The 18,134-nt window shown below is 43.3% G+C and overlaps 1 protein-coding gene across 1 annotated transcript in view; it reads left to right on the forward strand.

Annotated features, from left to right (window-relative positions):
* The window catches only part of GAREM1 (GRB2 associated regulator of MAPK1 subtype 1), a 105,496-nt gene that overhangs the window by 80,647 nt on the left and 6,715 nt on the right, over positions 1–18,134 (forward strand). The window contains exons 4-6 of the mRNA XM_009285657.1: positions 4,337–4,467; positions 10,757–11,929; positions 17,111–17,277. Of these exons, the coding sequence (XP_009283932.1) occupies positions 4,337–4,467; positions 10,757–11,929; positions 17,111–17,277 (1,471 nt within the window). The remainder of the gene's footprint in view (positions 1–4,336; positions 4,468–10,756; positions 11,930–17,110; positions 17,278–18,134) is intronic.

Raw genomic sequence — 18,134 nt, forward strand, 5'->3', positions numbered from 1 at the left:
AATGTTTTGTTAAATTCATAACTAACACACAGTTAAATTGCATTGTGATTTGTTTAAGCTTGCTGTCAGTTTTGTAAAGTCTCTCGATGAAAACTTGCCTCTTGCAAAGTGGAGTAAAATTCTGCTTTAACTTGCAGTCAAGCCACACTTATGTCCATTTAACTTGTATTTCAGCCATGCTGTCTTTTTTATGGCAGCTTGAGTAGAGACCAGGGAGAAACATAGTAAGAAATTGTCTCCTTCCTCCCCATTAGTTAGTTACTTGACATCTGGCTCAAATGTGTATTGCAGGCCCCTCTTCAGCCCTTCTTTCTCTCCTTCCAATAAAAAAGTCTGCCTTTTTCAATGAGAAAATAAATTTCAAAAAACTGTCTGTAGAAAATCTCGAGTTATAAACCATCTTTTCCAAAGAAGAGGCATTTTAACATCCAGCCCTGACAGCTTCCATGCACAGCATACGTCTTGATTTTGTAACAGGGAGAGATTAATGCTGCCCTTCTATTATATGCTTTGGGATCTGTGTGTACTCTGTAGTCAACCTCCTCGTGAACTGCTGCTTATTAGCAGTGGAGGCACAGACGGCTTTGTGTTTGCGCGGCTCAGCTGAAGGAAGGGGAGGATGGCACAGATAGCAACGTAGACGGTTCTAGGCATCTCTTTGTACCGAAGCAAAGCTCCAGCTGATTTTTCTGTTTTTCAGAAACATGTGTAAGTCTACATTAGATAGCAGACCCTGCTCCCAGTTCCAGAGAGCCTAAAGCATTTGTTCCATGCTGAGAAATTTGGGACTTTTTTGTGGAAGTTTGGATTGCAATGGGTAACGGGCCTTTTCTTGCCACCAGACTATTTACTGTTAAATACATGACAGTCATAGTAAAATACTAATATTATGCTTCCAAACAGAGTAACTAGAGAACCTAGAATTAAAGACCACTGTCTCATTCAAAGTGCTGGATGAATAATGTTCATATAATGTATTATTACTCAATATGTTGTTTTCCTTCCTTGTTCATGTGAATTCATGCCTTGTTACTGTGCCCAACTCAATTCCCACTCTGAAGTGAGAGTTCTCAATTTCTTTCTGAACTAGCAAAATTTTATTACTGCAGTATCTCACAGTTTCAAAAAACTGTGTAGCTTCCATGCAGTATCGTATTCAACTCCGTTCTGTACGTAAGGGGGGAGTGTTAAATCAGAAGTAACCCAACTGGATTTTGGATTTGGATCTGTCTGAGGTGACTCAAACTTGCTGTGGTTTTGTGTTGTTTTTTTTTTCTTCAGGGAACTTAAAGTATGAAATGCCATTATAAATTGTAATCACAGCTTGCCTCGAATAGTAACCACAGCTGGGAATCCTGCAAGTCAGACCCTTGGATCGCAAATTGGGCAATCAGTTAGGGTTGCATCCAGGTGGCTGTGTCAGTAGTTGAAGAGGACAGCAATGCTTCCTGAGGAACAATTCAGAAGTAAGCAGGAGAGAGCAACAGCCTCAGGTCAGCCCATGGAGAACGAACAGCGTGATGACTTCTGTAAAATTTAAGAACATCTTGCCCTTAGTGACTCTGTGAAATATGGTCATTGGCTCTGCGCTCTAGAGTAGTAGTTTTTCTGTGCTATCAGGTGCTCCCTGGTGCAACTCACAGTCCCTGCTGCTGCGTGATGTCCTGGCACATCCAGGCTCCATGTAGGAGGAGGTCTGACTTCACTCAGTTCCCCCGCACACCTGAATTTCCTTTGCAGGAAAGCGGAGTGCCTGCAGGGGGAAGGTCCTGCGGAGCTGGGGAACGCATCTTCCTCTTGGTTAGGATGTGGCTGACAGGGAAATCCTGAAACCAGGACTTAAATGATCTATATGGTGGACTGGGGATTAAATAGCACAGTTCTCCTCTCTTCATCTCTCCCTGTCTGCACCTCAGGCTTCAGTCACAACATGCTTTCCAGCTTTGGCTAACGGAGCACCTCCCTGCTTACTGTCCGGATTCCGAGCCTAGAGGTGCTGGATGCCTGGCCCCTCTATTGCTTTGCACCAAAAGGGGCTCGGAGCAGACAGGCTGAGGAATTCAGCTTCAGGATGTTGGCACATTTCTATTTGAGCGCGTGAAGTGTTTTTCCAAATGGTTGTCCACTGTCAGGTTTCCTATGGCTACCTGTAGTGTCTGCCAGATGTATCTTAGTCACTCCTAAAATTTCTACTTTTAATCCTGGAGGCAGTGTAGAGCCTGTGGAAGAAGAGGTTGCCAGAATTTTTCAAGATAGAGGGTATGTCTACAATGAAAGTTTTAGGTACCTTCAGTAAGCAATTCAACAAATTTACAGGGAAGAAAACCTCTGGAGGTACTAAGCCCAGAGATACCTCTTCCGTGCTCTGGGCATCCTTGAGCCATGAGTTCTTCCTAGAGGTGTGGAGGACCCTCTGAGGGGTATTGCTAATTGTGCTTAAAGTCCTCCTTTCACAGCCGGTGTTGACTCCTGCCTAAGGCAGAATCCTGCACAAGGCAGATTTTGGCCTGACCCGGAGAAGCCATTCCTGTAGTCAACTACATTGCTGTAATATACTACAGGAATGGCTTCAGCAGGTCAGACCAAAGGTCCTGCTGCTTCTACCCCAGTGTTGGTCTTTGAAGCACTTGAATTGCCTTGGCTGAGCTTCAAATAATAGTGTATCCTGAAGCAGACACAGCGTTAGGAAAACTCCGAGGCAACTGATATTTGAAGTGCGGTGAAGTTTATTAAACAGTTGCAAAATACAGTCTCGTGGTGGGAAGTACCAGCATCTTTAGTTACCCTGCTGATAATACTTCAAAGTTGCTGTGGTCACTTTAGAAAGACAAAATGTATGGAAGGCAATAAAAGGAAGTCTTCTGTCTTGTAAGTTGGTATTTAGGCTTACAACCAGAGTACTTGAGCATACTGATTGAAAGAGCGTGCCTCTGTCAGTGGGGTGCTCGGGTTGGGTGGAGGAGCTGAGCCTCTTGGTCCTGCACCTCTCTTGGGGGGGGGTGGGGGGGTGGTGTGTACACGTGTGTGCACACACCTGGCAGGGTGGTGGGATGGGTCTCCCTCATGGGGTGTCAGGACTTGCTGAGCTTGCGTTTGTTTCCTTTTCTGCTGCTAGGTGGCCTGAAATAGTTTAGTGTGGGTGAATTCTCCGAACGTGTCACAAAAGTCTCAAGTCTGATGGGATGTATAGGGGCAGCAGGGTGTTGCGCACAAAAATGCTGAAGGAGTGAGAAAATATTTCTGTAGGTGGCTGACATCCTGATGTATTGGATTTTAATGAAGTTGAGCACTGTTTGGGAACAATAATCCAGTGCATTGCTAATTTTAAACTATGATTTACAGGAGATGCACTAACCATTGATTTTACTCAGCCTTTTACTCATTTTCTTGAGTTGTTTCTTACATCGAGTCTTGCCTTTAACTTAGTAGTAGTTAATGTTTCTAAATTTGGGAAGATTGCTCCCCTGATTTTAAGTTTAAGTCATACAAGCAGCAAATATGTCCATCTAAGCTTTCATTATTGCTGTATTTATAAAAGAAAGCTTTTAAACTTTGTGTTCGTAGTGCACAAAGGTGATTGATGTGCCTGGCTGTCCCTGGCAGGTCTGCGCGGGGCGGCTGCCTCCGTGTTAGTTCTTGCCTTCTACAAGACTTAGAAAATAGGCAAGGTTTTCATGCTGGGGGGAGGTAAAGTCAGCAAGAAATACTTCTTTCTAATGCTCTTCTGAAGGTGACCACCTTCAAAAGGGTTTTAAATGTGTATGGTTTAATTTCTTATGTTAGCTGAAGTTCTCAAAGGGCTTAGTTTATGATTGAGGAAAGCTAGGTGCTATTCCACTCTTAGGGAAGCCTAAGGGGAAAAGGGTTTTAGCCTAGTATTTTTTAATAGCTGTTTCATGATGCTAAAAACAAAACCAAACCCCCTATGTTTATCATTTTGGGGTTTTATACTAATGGGTGTGTTTTCTTTCTGTAAAGCTTTTAATACTAAGGGCCAAAAAATGCTATCTGTACAGATACTGTTACACCAAATTAAGTACACAAACACAAATGCCTCCATAGTTATTTACTGTTTCTAGAGAGCACGTGATAAAAAGGATCTTTTTTAATTTAACTTTGGCTCCCACACGTTCTTTTCGTTCTGACCTGGTGAAACTGGGTGTCTTTCACAGCAGGTTCAGGAGACTCTCTGCAATCTTTTGTCTTCTTGTTTGGCTGCTAATAACCGGAAAAATTGACTGAGCAAAATGGTGAAGAAGTTGAGCCAGCAGTTGCCACAGTGACAGTTGTCCAATATAAATATCTTACAACTCTTCTGTTTATCATCTGTTTTCAGGGCAGTTTAAGCTGCTGGAACAAGACCGAGATATTAAGGAGCCAGTGCAGTATTTTAACAGTGTGGAGGAGGTGGCTAAAGCATTTCCTGAACGAGTTTACGTCATGGAGGAAATAACATTCAACGTTAAGGTAGTCCCTGAATAAATATTTATCCCTGTCTAAATGATTAACTGTTACAACCTTTATATACATGGCAAGTGAGCAACAGCACTGTGTGGGAAGTGTGATTTTTGAGACAAACGAGCCTTTAGTGTTCTGCATTCAGTGATGGTGCTCTTTGGGATCGTTTTTGCAGTCTTAAATCAACATGTCCTCTAAGGGCTCTCCTGTCCTATGGCACTTTGGGGAGCAGTTCTGATGATCCATCCAATAATTCATCTAATTAGGATGCTCCTGCCAGATTTTAAACAAATGTTGTTTGTTGCCCCCTTTCCCCTCCCCCTCCAGCAGTCTGAATTTTATTCTCTGCTAAGCAGCAGCTGCTCAAATCCCTGTCCAGAAAGCCTTATTCTCAGGGAGCACACAGGGTGAAATGATGGGGTTGCTTGTCTCAAAATTACTGCAGCTAAATAGCATTGTGAATAAAACAAAAAAACCCAAAAGACACCCTTGTTCTGTGTGCGTGTGTGTGTTTGCATGTGCATGCCTCTTGGGCTCATCAACGGGTCAGCAATCCCATGAGTGTAAGAGGGCTTGCTATCACCAAACACACTGCAGCGCAGTGGCATGACACAATGAAGACAGAACTTGTTCTTCCTTGTCCTACCTATATGTGTGACACTACACAAGGCAGGTCAGCTCTGCCAACAGAGCAGAGTGGTCTTCGAGCTCATCTGGTTTGCTTCAGTTGATACACCGCCTAAGACTGGTTGGAGAGCATCCTAGAGCTGGGATGCAATGGTGCAGATCCACATCGTGTACCCTACAGGGGAAACTGGTCGATACTGCTGGTGCAAAACCAGTATAGAGTTTCCTGGTCCCGTGTGTAGCGATGTGGGGTTTTTATAACAACCTTTTAATGGCTTTTTCTCTTTCTTGCATTGCTAGAATTGGGGGACACCGGCTAGTCTGCAGTTTTTATAGGTGTGAAACAGGATTGCTGAATACTGCTGTTAAGTGCGAGAGCTCATCAGTTAATTCATTTAGTGACACAGACTCATGCCTTTCAAGACAGTAGGTTGTTTTCATTTCTGCTCTCCATTAACCTGAACCCGTAAAACAGAGCCCTTCATGAATGAAGGCTACATGAGAAAGCTGGAACACTGTTGTATGTTTAGGATGTAGTTGCGCAAATCAAGGCAACAAGAAAATGTCATTTCTACCCAGGAAGATCAGTCTTACCTTGGGACTGCTAGCCTTATCCAGCGCTGTGCCATTATGTCTCAGTTGATCAATGACTAAATCAAGAAAGTGGCATGGTAGAATGTGCAGCTTTGATTTTATAGGGAAAAAAGTATTCGTTTGCAGGCTTTTTTAAATGTAAAATGTTGTGTCTTGAGTTCAATATGAGTGTTCTTAAAACTCTGTCATATTTAGCAAACTGAGAATTAAGCATAGCTTACTGTTATATATCAAATCATTTTTAAAAAGAGATTATAGTGATAGTCCTTAATGTAAATAACAGTAATAATAATCCAGGTTTAACCTAGTTACACAGTTATCTTGGCAGTATTTCTCTTGGCAGTTTTTCCAGTTTCATAGAAGTCTATTCCAAGTTTATCATCTTCCAAAAAATAAATGAACTTAAGAGGATTTATTAAAGTGCAATAGAATTATGTACACTAAAATTTTAATATAGGGGAGATCTTGTCAAACTGATTAGAGCAAAGGGAGAAATACTAAGTATGGTTGATTTCTGTCCAATGCAGTGTGCCCATTTAAATTCAAAAGAGTATCAGAAGGTAGCTAATCTGATATAAAAAGAAAAAAAAAGCCTAAAATATCTGATGAAGCATTTAAGATGACGAGGAACTCTGGTGTCTGGGAATACTTACCTATTCCAAACACTCAAGTCTTTCATGGATAATTTTTGAAGAAAGAGCCTGTAGAGTTACCAGTCAGTCACTGCACGGTTTTGTCTGTGCTTGTTGAGGTCTGCCTGCATGTGCCAATATGCCACGGTTACGGTTCGACTTGGTGCGAACCTTGCTCTTCCATGTAAATCCTTTGCTGCTCCGGCAGGATTTTGTAGCTAGCGCTGCCATTCAGAGAACTGCCTTCTGGCTGTGACGGGCCGTGGGATCTTCTCCAAGGCGGGGGTTACTTTATTTTTACTTCGTGTACTAGTTGTTAAAGGGAAAAATGAGCCACCTTATTCTGGGGGAGGCAGGGGAGATGGGTCTCCCTTCCTTCCAGCAATAGATTTCTGCAGTTGGCTGCTCTGGTCCCATACAGATGGCAGTTGGTACAAATACCCAGGAAGCTATTTGAATTAAGACTTAAAAACAAAACCAAGAACAAAAACCCCACATCATACCGAGGGCAATTCACAAAAAGTTCTGTTAAAAAGCAACAATATTGTCTGATAGGTTGAACATTGGACAAGCCATGAATTCCTGTGCTCTAAAAACCAGCCCACTTAGTGTTGCAGGACCCTTCAAATCTTCCGGGATATCATTTTTGTCCTGAAGATATCACTTGGTCTCCCTGGAGAGGCTGTGAAGCTGTTTGCAGAGCCTTTCCAGGATGGAGAGATGGGTTAGTTAATTAGCCCTTTTCTTTCCTGTCAAAGACATTGTTTGGCTGGTGTGAACTTTTGATACCCAATGTGTTTATTTTTTTTAATTTAATCCTCTTTTCACATGTGTTGGCCCATACAGTGTGCATTTTGGCAGAAATAAATCTGTAGTGAAAACTTTGTTTTTGTTTTTTTTTTTACAAATGTTAATGCAGTACAGTGAAGCAAAATTGATCTCCTGATTTGATTGCATTTCTATTGGCTCTAATAAACTTGCCCTGAGTTTCCAAAAAGTACATATATAGAAGGTTGTAACCTACACTGGTGTTGTGGTTTAACCCCAGCTGGCAACTAAGCACCACACATCGACTTGCTCACTCCGCCCTGGTGGGATGGGGGAGAGAATCGGAAGAGTAAAAGTGAGAAAACTCATGGGTTGAGATAAAAGACAGTTTAATAGGTAAAGCAAAAGCTGCGCACGAAAGCAAAGCAAAACAAGGAATTCATTCACTACTTCCCATGGGCAGGCAGGTGTTCAGCCATCTCCAGGAAAGCAGGCCTCCATCACGCCTAACGGTTACTTGGGAAGACAAAACATCATAACTCTGAACGTCCCCCCCTTCCTTCTTCTTCCCCCAGCTTTATATGCTGAGCATGACGTCATATGGTGTGGAATATCCCTCTTGACTCTGTGTAAGCACTGCTCAGCAGTAACTAAAACATCCCTGTGTTATCAACACTGTTTCCAGCACAAATCCAAAACACAGCCCCATACTAGCTACTATGGAGAAAATTAACTCTATCCCAGCCAAAACCAGCACAACTGGCATTTTTAAACACTGCAATTCATAGTACTTCACCTTGAGAATTGCCTTAACTACACCTGCTTTGAGGAGCAGGTTGGACTAGATGACTCTAGGGGTCCTGCCCAACCTAGAGGATTCTACAAGTCTCACCTGATGTCCTGTACTAAAGTCCACGGCCCTTTGTTGATATATTTGTAAGTTTTGTGGCCATTGATAAGGTGAAATGTTTGAGTGAACAAGATGGAGCAAGTTTGATTTTCATAGGTCATTGCTACATGGACAAAGTAAAGATCATTTAGCTATGTAATCTGAGAAACAAAAACTTAGAGATATATGTGCATGAGTTTCTAGATGAGTTTAGCATGATTGCTATGTATGGTATGATATATATTGATATATATATGATATGAAATATATGATATGTATGGTATATATTTGTTGCTAATGTCCTGGGACACATATTTACCTACCGTGTATGCTTTATAATGTTAATTAGCATGTAGTAATGAATGAAATAACCTAACACAAGAAGGGAGGAGTTAGCTTTCTTGACTTCCAGAACTTAAATTTTAAAATATACTTAGCCTGCTGTGGTGTACCAGCAGCCTTAACATCACCATAGTAGGGTTTAGTGGATAGGGATAAAGTTGTGCAGTCTTAGACTTTTCATTTCACTTTTTCAGTTTCTTATTACAGTTTTGGACAGCACCTTAAATTTTTGTTCAGAAGGAAGAGTGCAGAACAGTATTTTTCTCAGAGTGCCAAGCTAGAACCGTGGCATGATTTTTCTTTTGTTCCAGCACAGGAAAATTCAGCCTTATTTCACCTGTTACTATCCTGTGACTATATTGGGGGGGGGAGAGAAAAAGAAAAAATGTTTTCCAGATTTTTTAATTGAGAATAATTTTGTCTTTAAACATGCTTGTTGAATCTAAAAATCCATTTGCTATTTGGCTGGTTGAAATGGATGCCATTAACAAGCAGCTGCTTCATGAGACCTTCGTTGTGAAGCTCGGCCAGTTAGTTACCTCTGTGGTTTCACATCTTACCCACCATTTCCTTCTACAATGGCTTGTTTGTTTGTGAATCGCCAGGGGACTGCGAGTTGGCCAAGCAGGAGCTCCCACAGCCGTAGGTTGTGATGCCTCCCTCGCTCCGGCCGGTGTCCCGCAGGAAGCAAGGAAAAGCTCTAACCGTACCGTCTCAAGTTAAAATTTCTGACAGCATAGCTCGTGTTGTCCAAACAAACCATTTGTGGGGACTTGTTGGTGCTAGAAACCGATATTCTTACAGAACATGCCCTTTCAAAAAGAGAAGGGAGAGATTGAGCGGTGCATGCACAGAGCCCTGTGTGTCCTCAGCCCTTATCAGCTCCACCGAAGGCAGGGCTATGTGGCCAGCCGCAGCTCTGTGGCGGTTTTGAGGAAAAACCAGCAATGAGCGTCACACCGGTGTTATCAGCAAAAAACCCAAGTGCTTTTCTTTCATGTCGCGGCGTTTCAAAACGTCTGGCCAGTGGTGCGAACTATGAATGAGTATTACGTACCATAAAACCTAGTAGTTTCCTGGATTAGGCCAATTAGTGTTTGTTTAGATAATTCAGGGCTTGAATGACTTCCTCTCCAGAAGCCCAGAGACTGAAGTGCTAAGGCAGCACACCTCGGCTGAGCTTTTTTTTTTTTTGCTCTGAAAGGCTTGTGGAAGATAATCACAACTTTACAAATATGGGTGAATTGCAGATCATGTCTTACAAGAGGAAGCATTATTCACGGCACTTCTGTTATTTACTGATTGGAATTACAGCCTTGATTTCATGCAATGGCTATTCTGTGATGATACCTGAATTTGAAGCCCGGAATTTGCCCTTCACACAGCTCCATCGAGTCTCTAGGGGTTGCAGAGGTGAGGAAGGGATATACTATTTTAGTGTGCGTTTTCATTTGCAATTTTTTTAGTATGTTCCATATTTCTGAATAAAATGGTCTATAACAGGCCAGTAGCATTTATCTGATACACCTTCCTTTATGAGTAGGTATCTGCTGCTGCTGAGGAAGAGCTGGGTGGGTTCTGTTAGGTCCCTGAAAAGGGCTTTTCACATTAAACCACTCAAATACGAAGCAGAGCAATCTTGTCTATAAAGAGTTATTCCAGTCTTAAGGAAATAACTTCAGGAACAAATCAGCCTTGGACATCTGTTTTGCCTTTATTTTTTCTTTGCAGTACCATTTCCATACTAGAAAAGCACACACATGGCTGTACATATGTTGTTTAATATCTTAATTGCAATTATGATCAAAAAATGAGGAAGGAAGTCTATGACTAGGAGAGCAAGGCAGAGGTGGAGTTAGGCATATGGGATAGACCGATATTCTTAACTTCTCCTTCAGGGAATAGATGTCATCTGTCATTCTCCCTAGCCTGGAAGAGATTCTATCAAAGGGATATGCTTCATCCATAATGATGAGATCACCTTTTCTGCTCCTCGGGAAGCTGAAGGCGGTGAAAAAAGTTTGCTTCCCTCAAGAGCCTGGCAAATAAGTTCTAACAAACAGCAAAAACAAGGGGGCGGGAAAAAGATACCCAAAGGAATCCAGACATGCTCTGTCATAGCTGTATGACACAAGTGGCTATTTGAATTGCTGGGATATGTGGATTTGTCCTTTCTTTAAAAATTGGTTATGTTTGTTCTCATGCCTTCTTTAGCAGTTTCAGGTACCCCTCACGTAAGATGCAGGAATGTGCAGAACAATAAAAAAAGGTTACTTAGTGGAGCTTCAGGTTAAACACCTTGCACTTGACAACTCAGCTGTTCAAATAAAGTTAGTTTAGTTTCTCCCAATATATAGTCTTGTAAATTCAGTCTCAATATATTTGATGTGATTTGAAGTATTATCTTCAGTGGGGGAAAACCAAATTTTTTATTATTATTTTGCAGGTGGCTTCAGGTGAATGCAATGAAGACACTGAGGTTTACAACATTACCCTTAGTACTGGGGATGAGCTCACTTTAATGGGACAAGCAGAAATCCTTTATGCAAAATCTTCTAAGGAGAAATCACGACTCAATACCATCTTCAAAAAAATTGGGAAACTTAATTCAATTAGTAAGCTAGGCAGAGGCAAAATGCCCTGCCTCATCTGCATGAACCACAGGACCAACGAAAGCATCAGTCTCCCTTTCCAGTGTAAAGGCAAGTTTAGCACCCGCAGCCCATTGGAGGTGCAGATGCAAGAAGGTGAGCACACGATTCGCAATATAGTAGAAAAAACCAGGCTGCCCGTTAACGTGACTGTGCCGAGTCCTACACCAAGAAACCCTTATGACCTGCATTTTATCCGTGAAGGGCACAGGTACAAGTTTGTCAACATTCAAACCAAGACTGTGGTGGTTTGTTGTGTGCTTCGTGGCAACAAAATTATTCCCATGCATTTTCCCTTGCACTTGACGCTTCCGAAATTTACTCTACCCGACAGTCTGGTGAAGGGGGAGCTGTGGCACGAATCCATCATCCAGCACTGGTTTAATATATGCCAGGAACAGTTTGACATAGATGAGTATTCCCGTGCCGTGCGAGATGTGAAAACTGACTGGAACGAAGACTGCAAGAGCCCGAAGAAGAGCCGATGCACTGGGCACAGCCACGTGCCGAACTCCCTCAGCTACGCACGGGACGAACTTACGCAGTCCTTCCACCGGCTTTCGGTGTGTGTCTATGGAAACAACTTGCATGGGAATAGTGAAGTGAACCTCCACGGCTGCAGGGACTTGTGTAACGAGTGGGCCCTGTTCTCTCATGATGCTCTTCAGTACCAGGAGTCTGGTGACAGTAGCAGTGATTATCTTTTCCCTGAAGTTAGCGAAGAATCGATGTTTCTGCCTACAAAACCAGAACTTCCTTATGAAGAGCTGTGGTTGGACCAAGGGTCTGGAAAGGCTGGTGACCAGCCTCTCACTCGCTCGCTAAGTGAGAAGAACAAATGTGACAGCTACAGAGGGTCTTTCCGATCAAAGTGTGGTACCACATCTCTTCCTGCGACTGTCGGAGCAACCACAAAGTCTTCAGATGTTTCCCTACCTCCACCTCCAGTGCCTCCCAAATCAGAAGCAGTAAGTCAGGGTTATTTATGTTGGTTTGTTTCTTTTTTTAGCTGGTGAAGAGTTTGCTTGGGGATTTTTTTAGGGAAGACTTGGGGGGGGAGGGAGCACATGGAAGGCAAGGAAACGGTGAGACTTTGTGAGATATGCAACTTCAACTAGTTTCCTACCAAGTGTAAGTTGTGTCCTAAAAATCACCGGAGTATATTTACTATAACTGATCCTAGTAGCTTAATCCTGATACTCTCAGGTGATATTTATTGAGGGGTTTTTGCTCCCACAAACAAGGTCTAAGAATTGCTTCCTTCCCTTGCTTTCTACATCATCTCTCCATGTGGTCTCCATGTTTTCTCATATTTTTTGTGGCTGAAGCGTGTGGGGCATGACTCCACTTGGAACTGCCTCGGATCACCTTAGTGTGTGCATCTTCAATTAACAGGCCCTGATAAGGGAGACAGCTGGAATTTTTATGGATTTGAAGTGTTTGTTAATGAGAGATTGTCTTCTCTGTTATGAGTCTATGGCAGATTTTTGAGAATATTAAGTGTCATTGACCTCAAGGAAACTTTGTCAAGCTAGACCTGAACTAATCGCTCTGTACTGCTTATTGAAAGAAAACATGTTTAAATAGGAACTCTGCAGAGTTGATAAATGAGCCTTCTAGAGGACTCAATTTTAAACAGAGTATGTTTCCTGTCCTAGGGTTTCTAATGAAAACTCGTGGGAAAAATCATTTCTCCAAACCTGAAATGTCATGGAGACTTCAGAGGCAAAAATACAAATACGTTTTATTAACAGGAACTTATGTGGACTGGGTGGAAAATCCAACCACTACGTGGTCTCTTGACATAGTCCTAAACATTATTTTTTAAAAAACACGAAGAAAAAAAGAAAAGTTCCCCCAGGAAAGAGTGTCTAGGAATCTTTAGCAAAATTTAAATGATACGTACTTAAGTCACATGAATCTTGACAGATATTATAATTTAACAAGTTAGTTTTGCAGGGGTTTTGCTGGAATTTAAATACAGAAAATATTGTTCCATTTGCAAGTCCAATGATATTTTCAAGAGCATGGCTGCATAGTAAGCTGAGACTAATCTAAGACCAAACTGCAGCAAACCATGGTGATCCCATCCCTTTCCTATTGCCATCTTGCAGTCCGGCAGTGTTGGCCATAGCCTTTCCATCATGAGCCAGGTCACAACCTGGTTGAAAGCTAAGTTGTATTTATTTGTGCTGGATTAGCCTGCAGTGGATTGCTGTGGGGATCCCCCTGGCCAGGCAGTGCAGCTGCTGGGAAGGGGCAGCGAGGAGCGGGGAGGAGAACGCCAGCGCAGGCACGAAAGGCACAACTGCAGCCCTTTGACGGTGCCGCCAAAACTTCCCCAAAAAGCAGCCGCAGCAGCTTCAGCAAAGACAGGAGAGTCAAGACATTACGTCTTCTCAGCAAAGAGTGTTTACGTGTAATGTCTAAGTGCAGGAGCCCAAGAGCACTTCCTTGCCTCCGAGGTCAGGTATGCACTGACACTTTGTCCAGACTCTTTTGGACAAGTGCCCAGCAGCACCATATCGGGATGAGGTTCCCTGGCAGCCTACGCTGATGTAAACCGGCATGGGGCTGGTCCCACCCTCCTCCTCCTCCTCTTTCTCCTTTCCCAGCCACATGGTCCTGGCTCCTCCTTTGTGCTGGCTCTGGCGCTCCTGTGCCTGGGCAGGCAGCCAGGTCTGGATCTGGAAAATTATTAGTTTCCTGCTGATTTCTGTGAGCTGAACTACTTCAGCGCAGGGTCAAAGGAGTGCCAGAGCCAGCGCTGGGGAGCGGGTGGGACGGCGAGGGGGCGGTGGAGGAGGAAGGCTGCCCCTGCAGTAGGGTGAGGGCACCCCTCTTGGAAGGGGGCTGCCCCCCCCCCCAGGTCATGCCTGAAGTGTGGGTGTCTCATGTCATGCCTGAGGCATGGGTGATGGGATGCTGGGAAAGCTGTGGAGCACCTGCACAGCATCGGTGTGGACCCTCGCACTTGGGGAAACCTCGTGGCATAGCGACTCCCTTCTGGGGGCAGCAGGGTGGCGGTTGGGATACCTACCTATGTTGCCTTTTAAGGTCACTGTGAAAAGTGTGTGATTTTGTCATGCGTGTCTTACATTACTGAGGTAATGTGTGAGTGCTGTCAGCAGTTTCAGTATTGCTTTCTAGCCGTGCAGGAGAACTAATTTCTGCTAAAGATATTAGCTTGCATTTAGAGGTGGGCAGGGGGTGTAACCCCGTAGGAAATAAAATCAAATAAAAAAACCTGCATCTCTGTAGATGATAATAATTTAGACTCGGTTTTGTGGCTTCCTAGAACAGCTTTGGAATGAGTATCAGTGATCTACTGAATTCATCAGTGGGCTGGGGCCGGGGAGATGTTTGCATGGTTTCCATGTAGGGTATTTATAGAATAAGTAGATCTCAGGAGTGGCTGATGAACATGCGGTTTAGTCATCACTCCCTCTAAAATGATATTCCATAGCGTTTCTGTATAAAGGTTGGCTGGCAATTGTATTTTTGCATGCACTAAATTTAAAATGCGTGTACATGAGCTGTTTGTAGGAGAGAGAAAAGGACATTCGGGTGTTTCAGAAGCTGTTCTGGTTTTCTTCTCACCGGCAGGATGAAGCATTCTGATATATAATGCTTATGTTCTAAATACCTTTCAGAAAATCAAAGTAGCATGAAGGCAGAAGCGGGGGGGAATGACCTCTGAATTAAGGCCTGTGAATTAGAAATTGCTTCAATCCCCAAACACTAATTTGTGTAAAATCAGAGGCTGTTTTCCTGATTGATTTAAAGCACATCCCCAGTGGAGCACGCCAGCAGTTCAGGCTCCCATCGGCAAGAAGTGTTGAACCACTTTGCATTACGCTTACGGTCACGCCGGCGACAGGGTGGGTTTTATCCAGGCGACCTCAGAAGTGGTCACTTGCGACAGGCACCTGCGATGCCCAGATTCAGGAGTGACACCCCAGGGCCCAGGGGGTGCTGGCGGGGCTTGGGCTGGCACCAAGGAAAAGGAGCAGAGGTCTTAAAATCCACCTCACGCCATCGGAAAGGGGTCACCATCCCCGGGTCACGGGAGTGAGTGCTGGAGCGTGGGAGGGCTCAGACATTCAGTGCGAATGCACTTTATCTCTATCTGGCAGCCACATGGCATCTAGTGCTTCTGGGCAAAAGAGTATTTCCTTGTAACAGCAGCAGCCATCGCAGTCGTCATGTCGCACCGCGGCTGTTCCCCTCCTCTCCCGCATGTATTTCATTGCTGTTCGCTTGGACCTAGTGAGGGTAGCTCTTCTCCGAAGTTTCCCCTTGCTCTTGTCAGTTTAATCTGCAAAATCTCTCCTTTTTATTCCCCTGCTGGGTTTCCTGAGGGCTGTGTCTGGCAGCTGTAATCGCGGTCTTGTGACAGGGACCAACTGGGACTGCAAACCAGTTTTATTTATGGCCTCATTCTGATCTGCAATCTAGGTCAGCAAGGGAGCTTGGCATAGTTTGTTATGCCAGCACCTTTGAATGCCGGCAGTCTTGCCAGGAAAGAATGCCTTTAACCCCTTGACCATCTGCTGTGCTCCAAGAGCTCCCCGAATGGTCTCTCTAACCCCATGGGTATATAGTCAATAACGTGCAGTATTAACTTTGCCTAGTCTGACTTGGGAGAAAAAAAAAAAAATTAAGTCCTTAGGCATCCTTGGGGCACGACACTAAAATGGTTGAAGAGTTTTATGCCTGAATTCAATAACAAACATAAATAAAATTGATTTTTTTTTTTTCTTGAAAGAGCAAATAAGAACCCTTAGAGCAAGATTTATTTCAGTGTTTTATGCTGTCGGGCATTTCCTGTAATTTTGACTTGTTTTGAATTAGGGAAAAAATGTATTACACTGTCCTAGTCCCCAATTTTCCATTTCACAAAAGTACTAAACGGGTTGTTGCATTTTGAAAGCACTGAAGTGGATTGCAAAAGGTTCCACATTTATTTTGTTTTTAAATAAATTAAATCACTTTAATTGCTAATTATGTGTTGCAGAACTGCTAAGATAACTTCTAGTTCTGCAGTGTTGTTAAATTTAAAAATAAACTGTAACTTTCAAACATAGAGAGAATTTCCCTTTTCTGGTGCATCTAAGACTGTTTCAGACAAGGAGAACATAGAGGTCTCCTCCTGCCCAGGGGGAGGTGGCGAGTCCTTAAAAATCTTGCCTGGCAGCCTAATTCTCAGTAGCCCTGCTCACCTCTAGCCCTACTAAATGAGTCCTTAAAAATCTTGCCTGGTAGCCCTGCTCACCTCTAGCCCTACTAAATAAAGTTGCTCTGCCAAATATGTACTGATGAGATTAGTTCTTAATTCCATCATTTTTTCTATGAGGATGGACCCTGATATTTTGGTCCTACCTAGGCGGACCAAACTAAATTTCAGGTAAGCAGCGCTGCAGTCATGTGTTTTAAGCTGCAAAGTTGGCTGGCTGCAAAAACTAGACCTGTTGGCTGGGTGTGTTATTTGAACAGGCACTTCTGCCCACACCTTTCAGCTTGTATGTTTTGTAGCTAACCTTCTCCTGGACTGCTTTGGCAGCTACAGAAGGACTGAAGCTCCAGGTTTGAATCCCAGCATCTGGTAAATATGAGATACATGTGCTATTCCTGGGGGAGGAAGGCTGGGAATTATCCTAGAGCTGGATGGCTGAGTATCGCTGGTGAAGTAAGTCAGGAAACATCAAAGTCTGTTAAGATCTTTTCATTACGTCAGGTTGGTTTATTACATCTAAATAAACAACATTAATGAAGTTTAAGCCTAATTAATTGCTCCTTACAAAATGTAAAATATCTGGAACAGTCTGTCTGATTTTGTATGTTACTGGAAGGTTCTTTCACATCGTTTCATTGCTGCTACTTTTTAAATGAGTGGATATCAAACTACTGAAAAGCACCCTAAAAAAGATTGCCAGTAGCTCTACTGGTAGCAAGGCGTTCTTTTGGACTTCCTTATGACAGCCACATACTGTTGCAAATGTATATACTTAGCATCATTTTTCTTTTCTCCTCCCTTTTTAACTATTTCCTCTCACAGAATAAGGCAGAACCAGATGTGTTTCATCTGGTTGAGAGTGCTGTTGCCCAGATTTTCTTGCTGCTTTCTTACACGTTCTTCTTTTGTACAGGTAAAAGAGGAATGCAGGCTCCTGAATGCTCCCCCTGTCCCACCACGGAGTTCAAAGCCGTCCTCCACCAGTCCTTCCATCCCTCCTCGTACAGTCAAACCTGCACGACAGCAGACCCGCTCTCCTAGCCCTACTCTGTCCTACTACTCTTCGGGACTGCACAACATGTATGTGTTTGAGCTGTGAGAGCCCCGTGCTAGCACTCTTTAAGAAAGTCACATTTAGCAGTATTATTTTTGAAGGCGCTTGTTTATAAAGGCATGGTATTGTGTCAGAGTTGCTGACTTTTTGTGAAATGGGCTAACCTGTCAAGTTATTTTTAAAGATTCAAGAGGAAGCAAAGCTCCAGCAGAAACTATGTTTTACTAGATAGGACATACCAATTTATATTAAATACCTGCACATATTGCTATAGGTGATCTCACTGTAAGGTGGCACAGGCTGTCAAAATGGAAAATCCTGTACAGTTCTGTATAACTCTTGAAAGGTTTGAATTTTCAAACCAGAACATCTCAAAGCTAGTTTTTGGGTGGGATTTCAGTGCTACATGCATGCAGTGCAGCCAGCTACGGTAAGTGGGGGCACAAAAAGGGTGTGGTAATCCAGAAATGTGTTGTGCCAACTATATGGGAACCTACAGGGTGGGTGTGACGGAGAACAGAGAGGCCAGCAGACACCACTGAGTGCAAAGTGAGGTGTAGCAGAAGGGGGCCAGACAGCTTCCAGATCAAACCCACTTCAGCACAAACCTATCCCACAAACTGGAAAATCCACTCAGGCTAGTTGACAGTAGATTTTGACTTATGTGGCTGCATACCTTTTCTTAGCAATGCAGTGTTCTTTCACTTTAGAAAGTGTATACACCTTTTGAAGTCTCACCTCCTTTTTGACTTGAATGTCTTGTTGCCATTATTTTTGGTATCTATTCAATGACAAGATACTACCTGTCCGGATATTACAAATTGATCTGAAACACCACTGAAATCATAGAATCATAGAATAGTTTGGGTTGGAAGGGACCTCT

The sequence above is a fragment of the Aptenodytes forsteri genome, unplaced genomic scaffold (genome assembly GCF_000699145.1).
Source record: "Aptenodytes forsteri isolate BGI_AS27 unplaced genomic scaffold, ASM69914v1 Scaffold23, whole genome shotgun sequence".
In the NCBI taxonomy this organism is placed as follows: Eukaryota; Metazoa; Chordata; class Aves; order Sphenisciformes; family Spheniscidae; genus Aptenodytes; species Aptenodytes forsteri.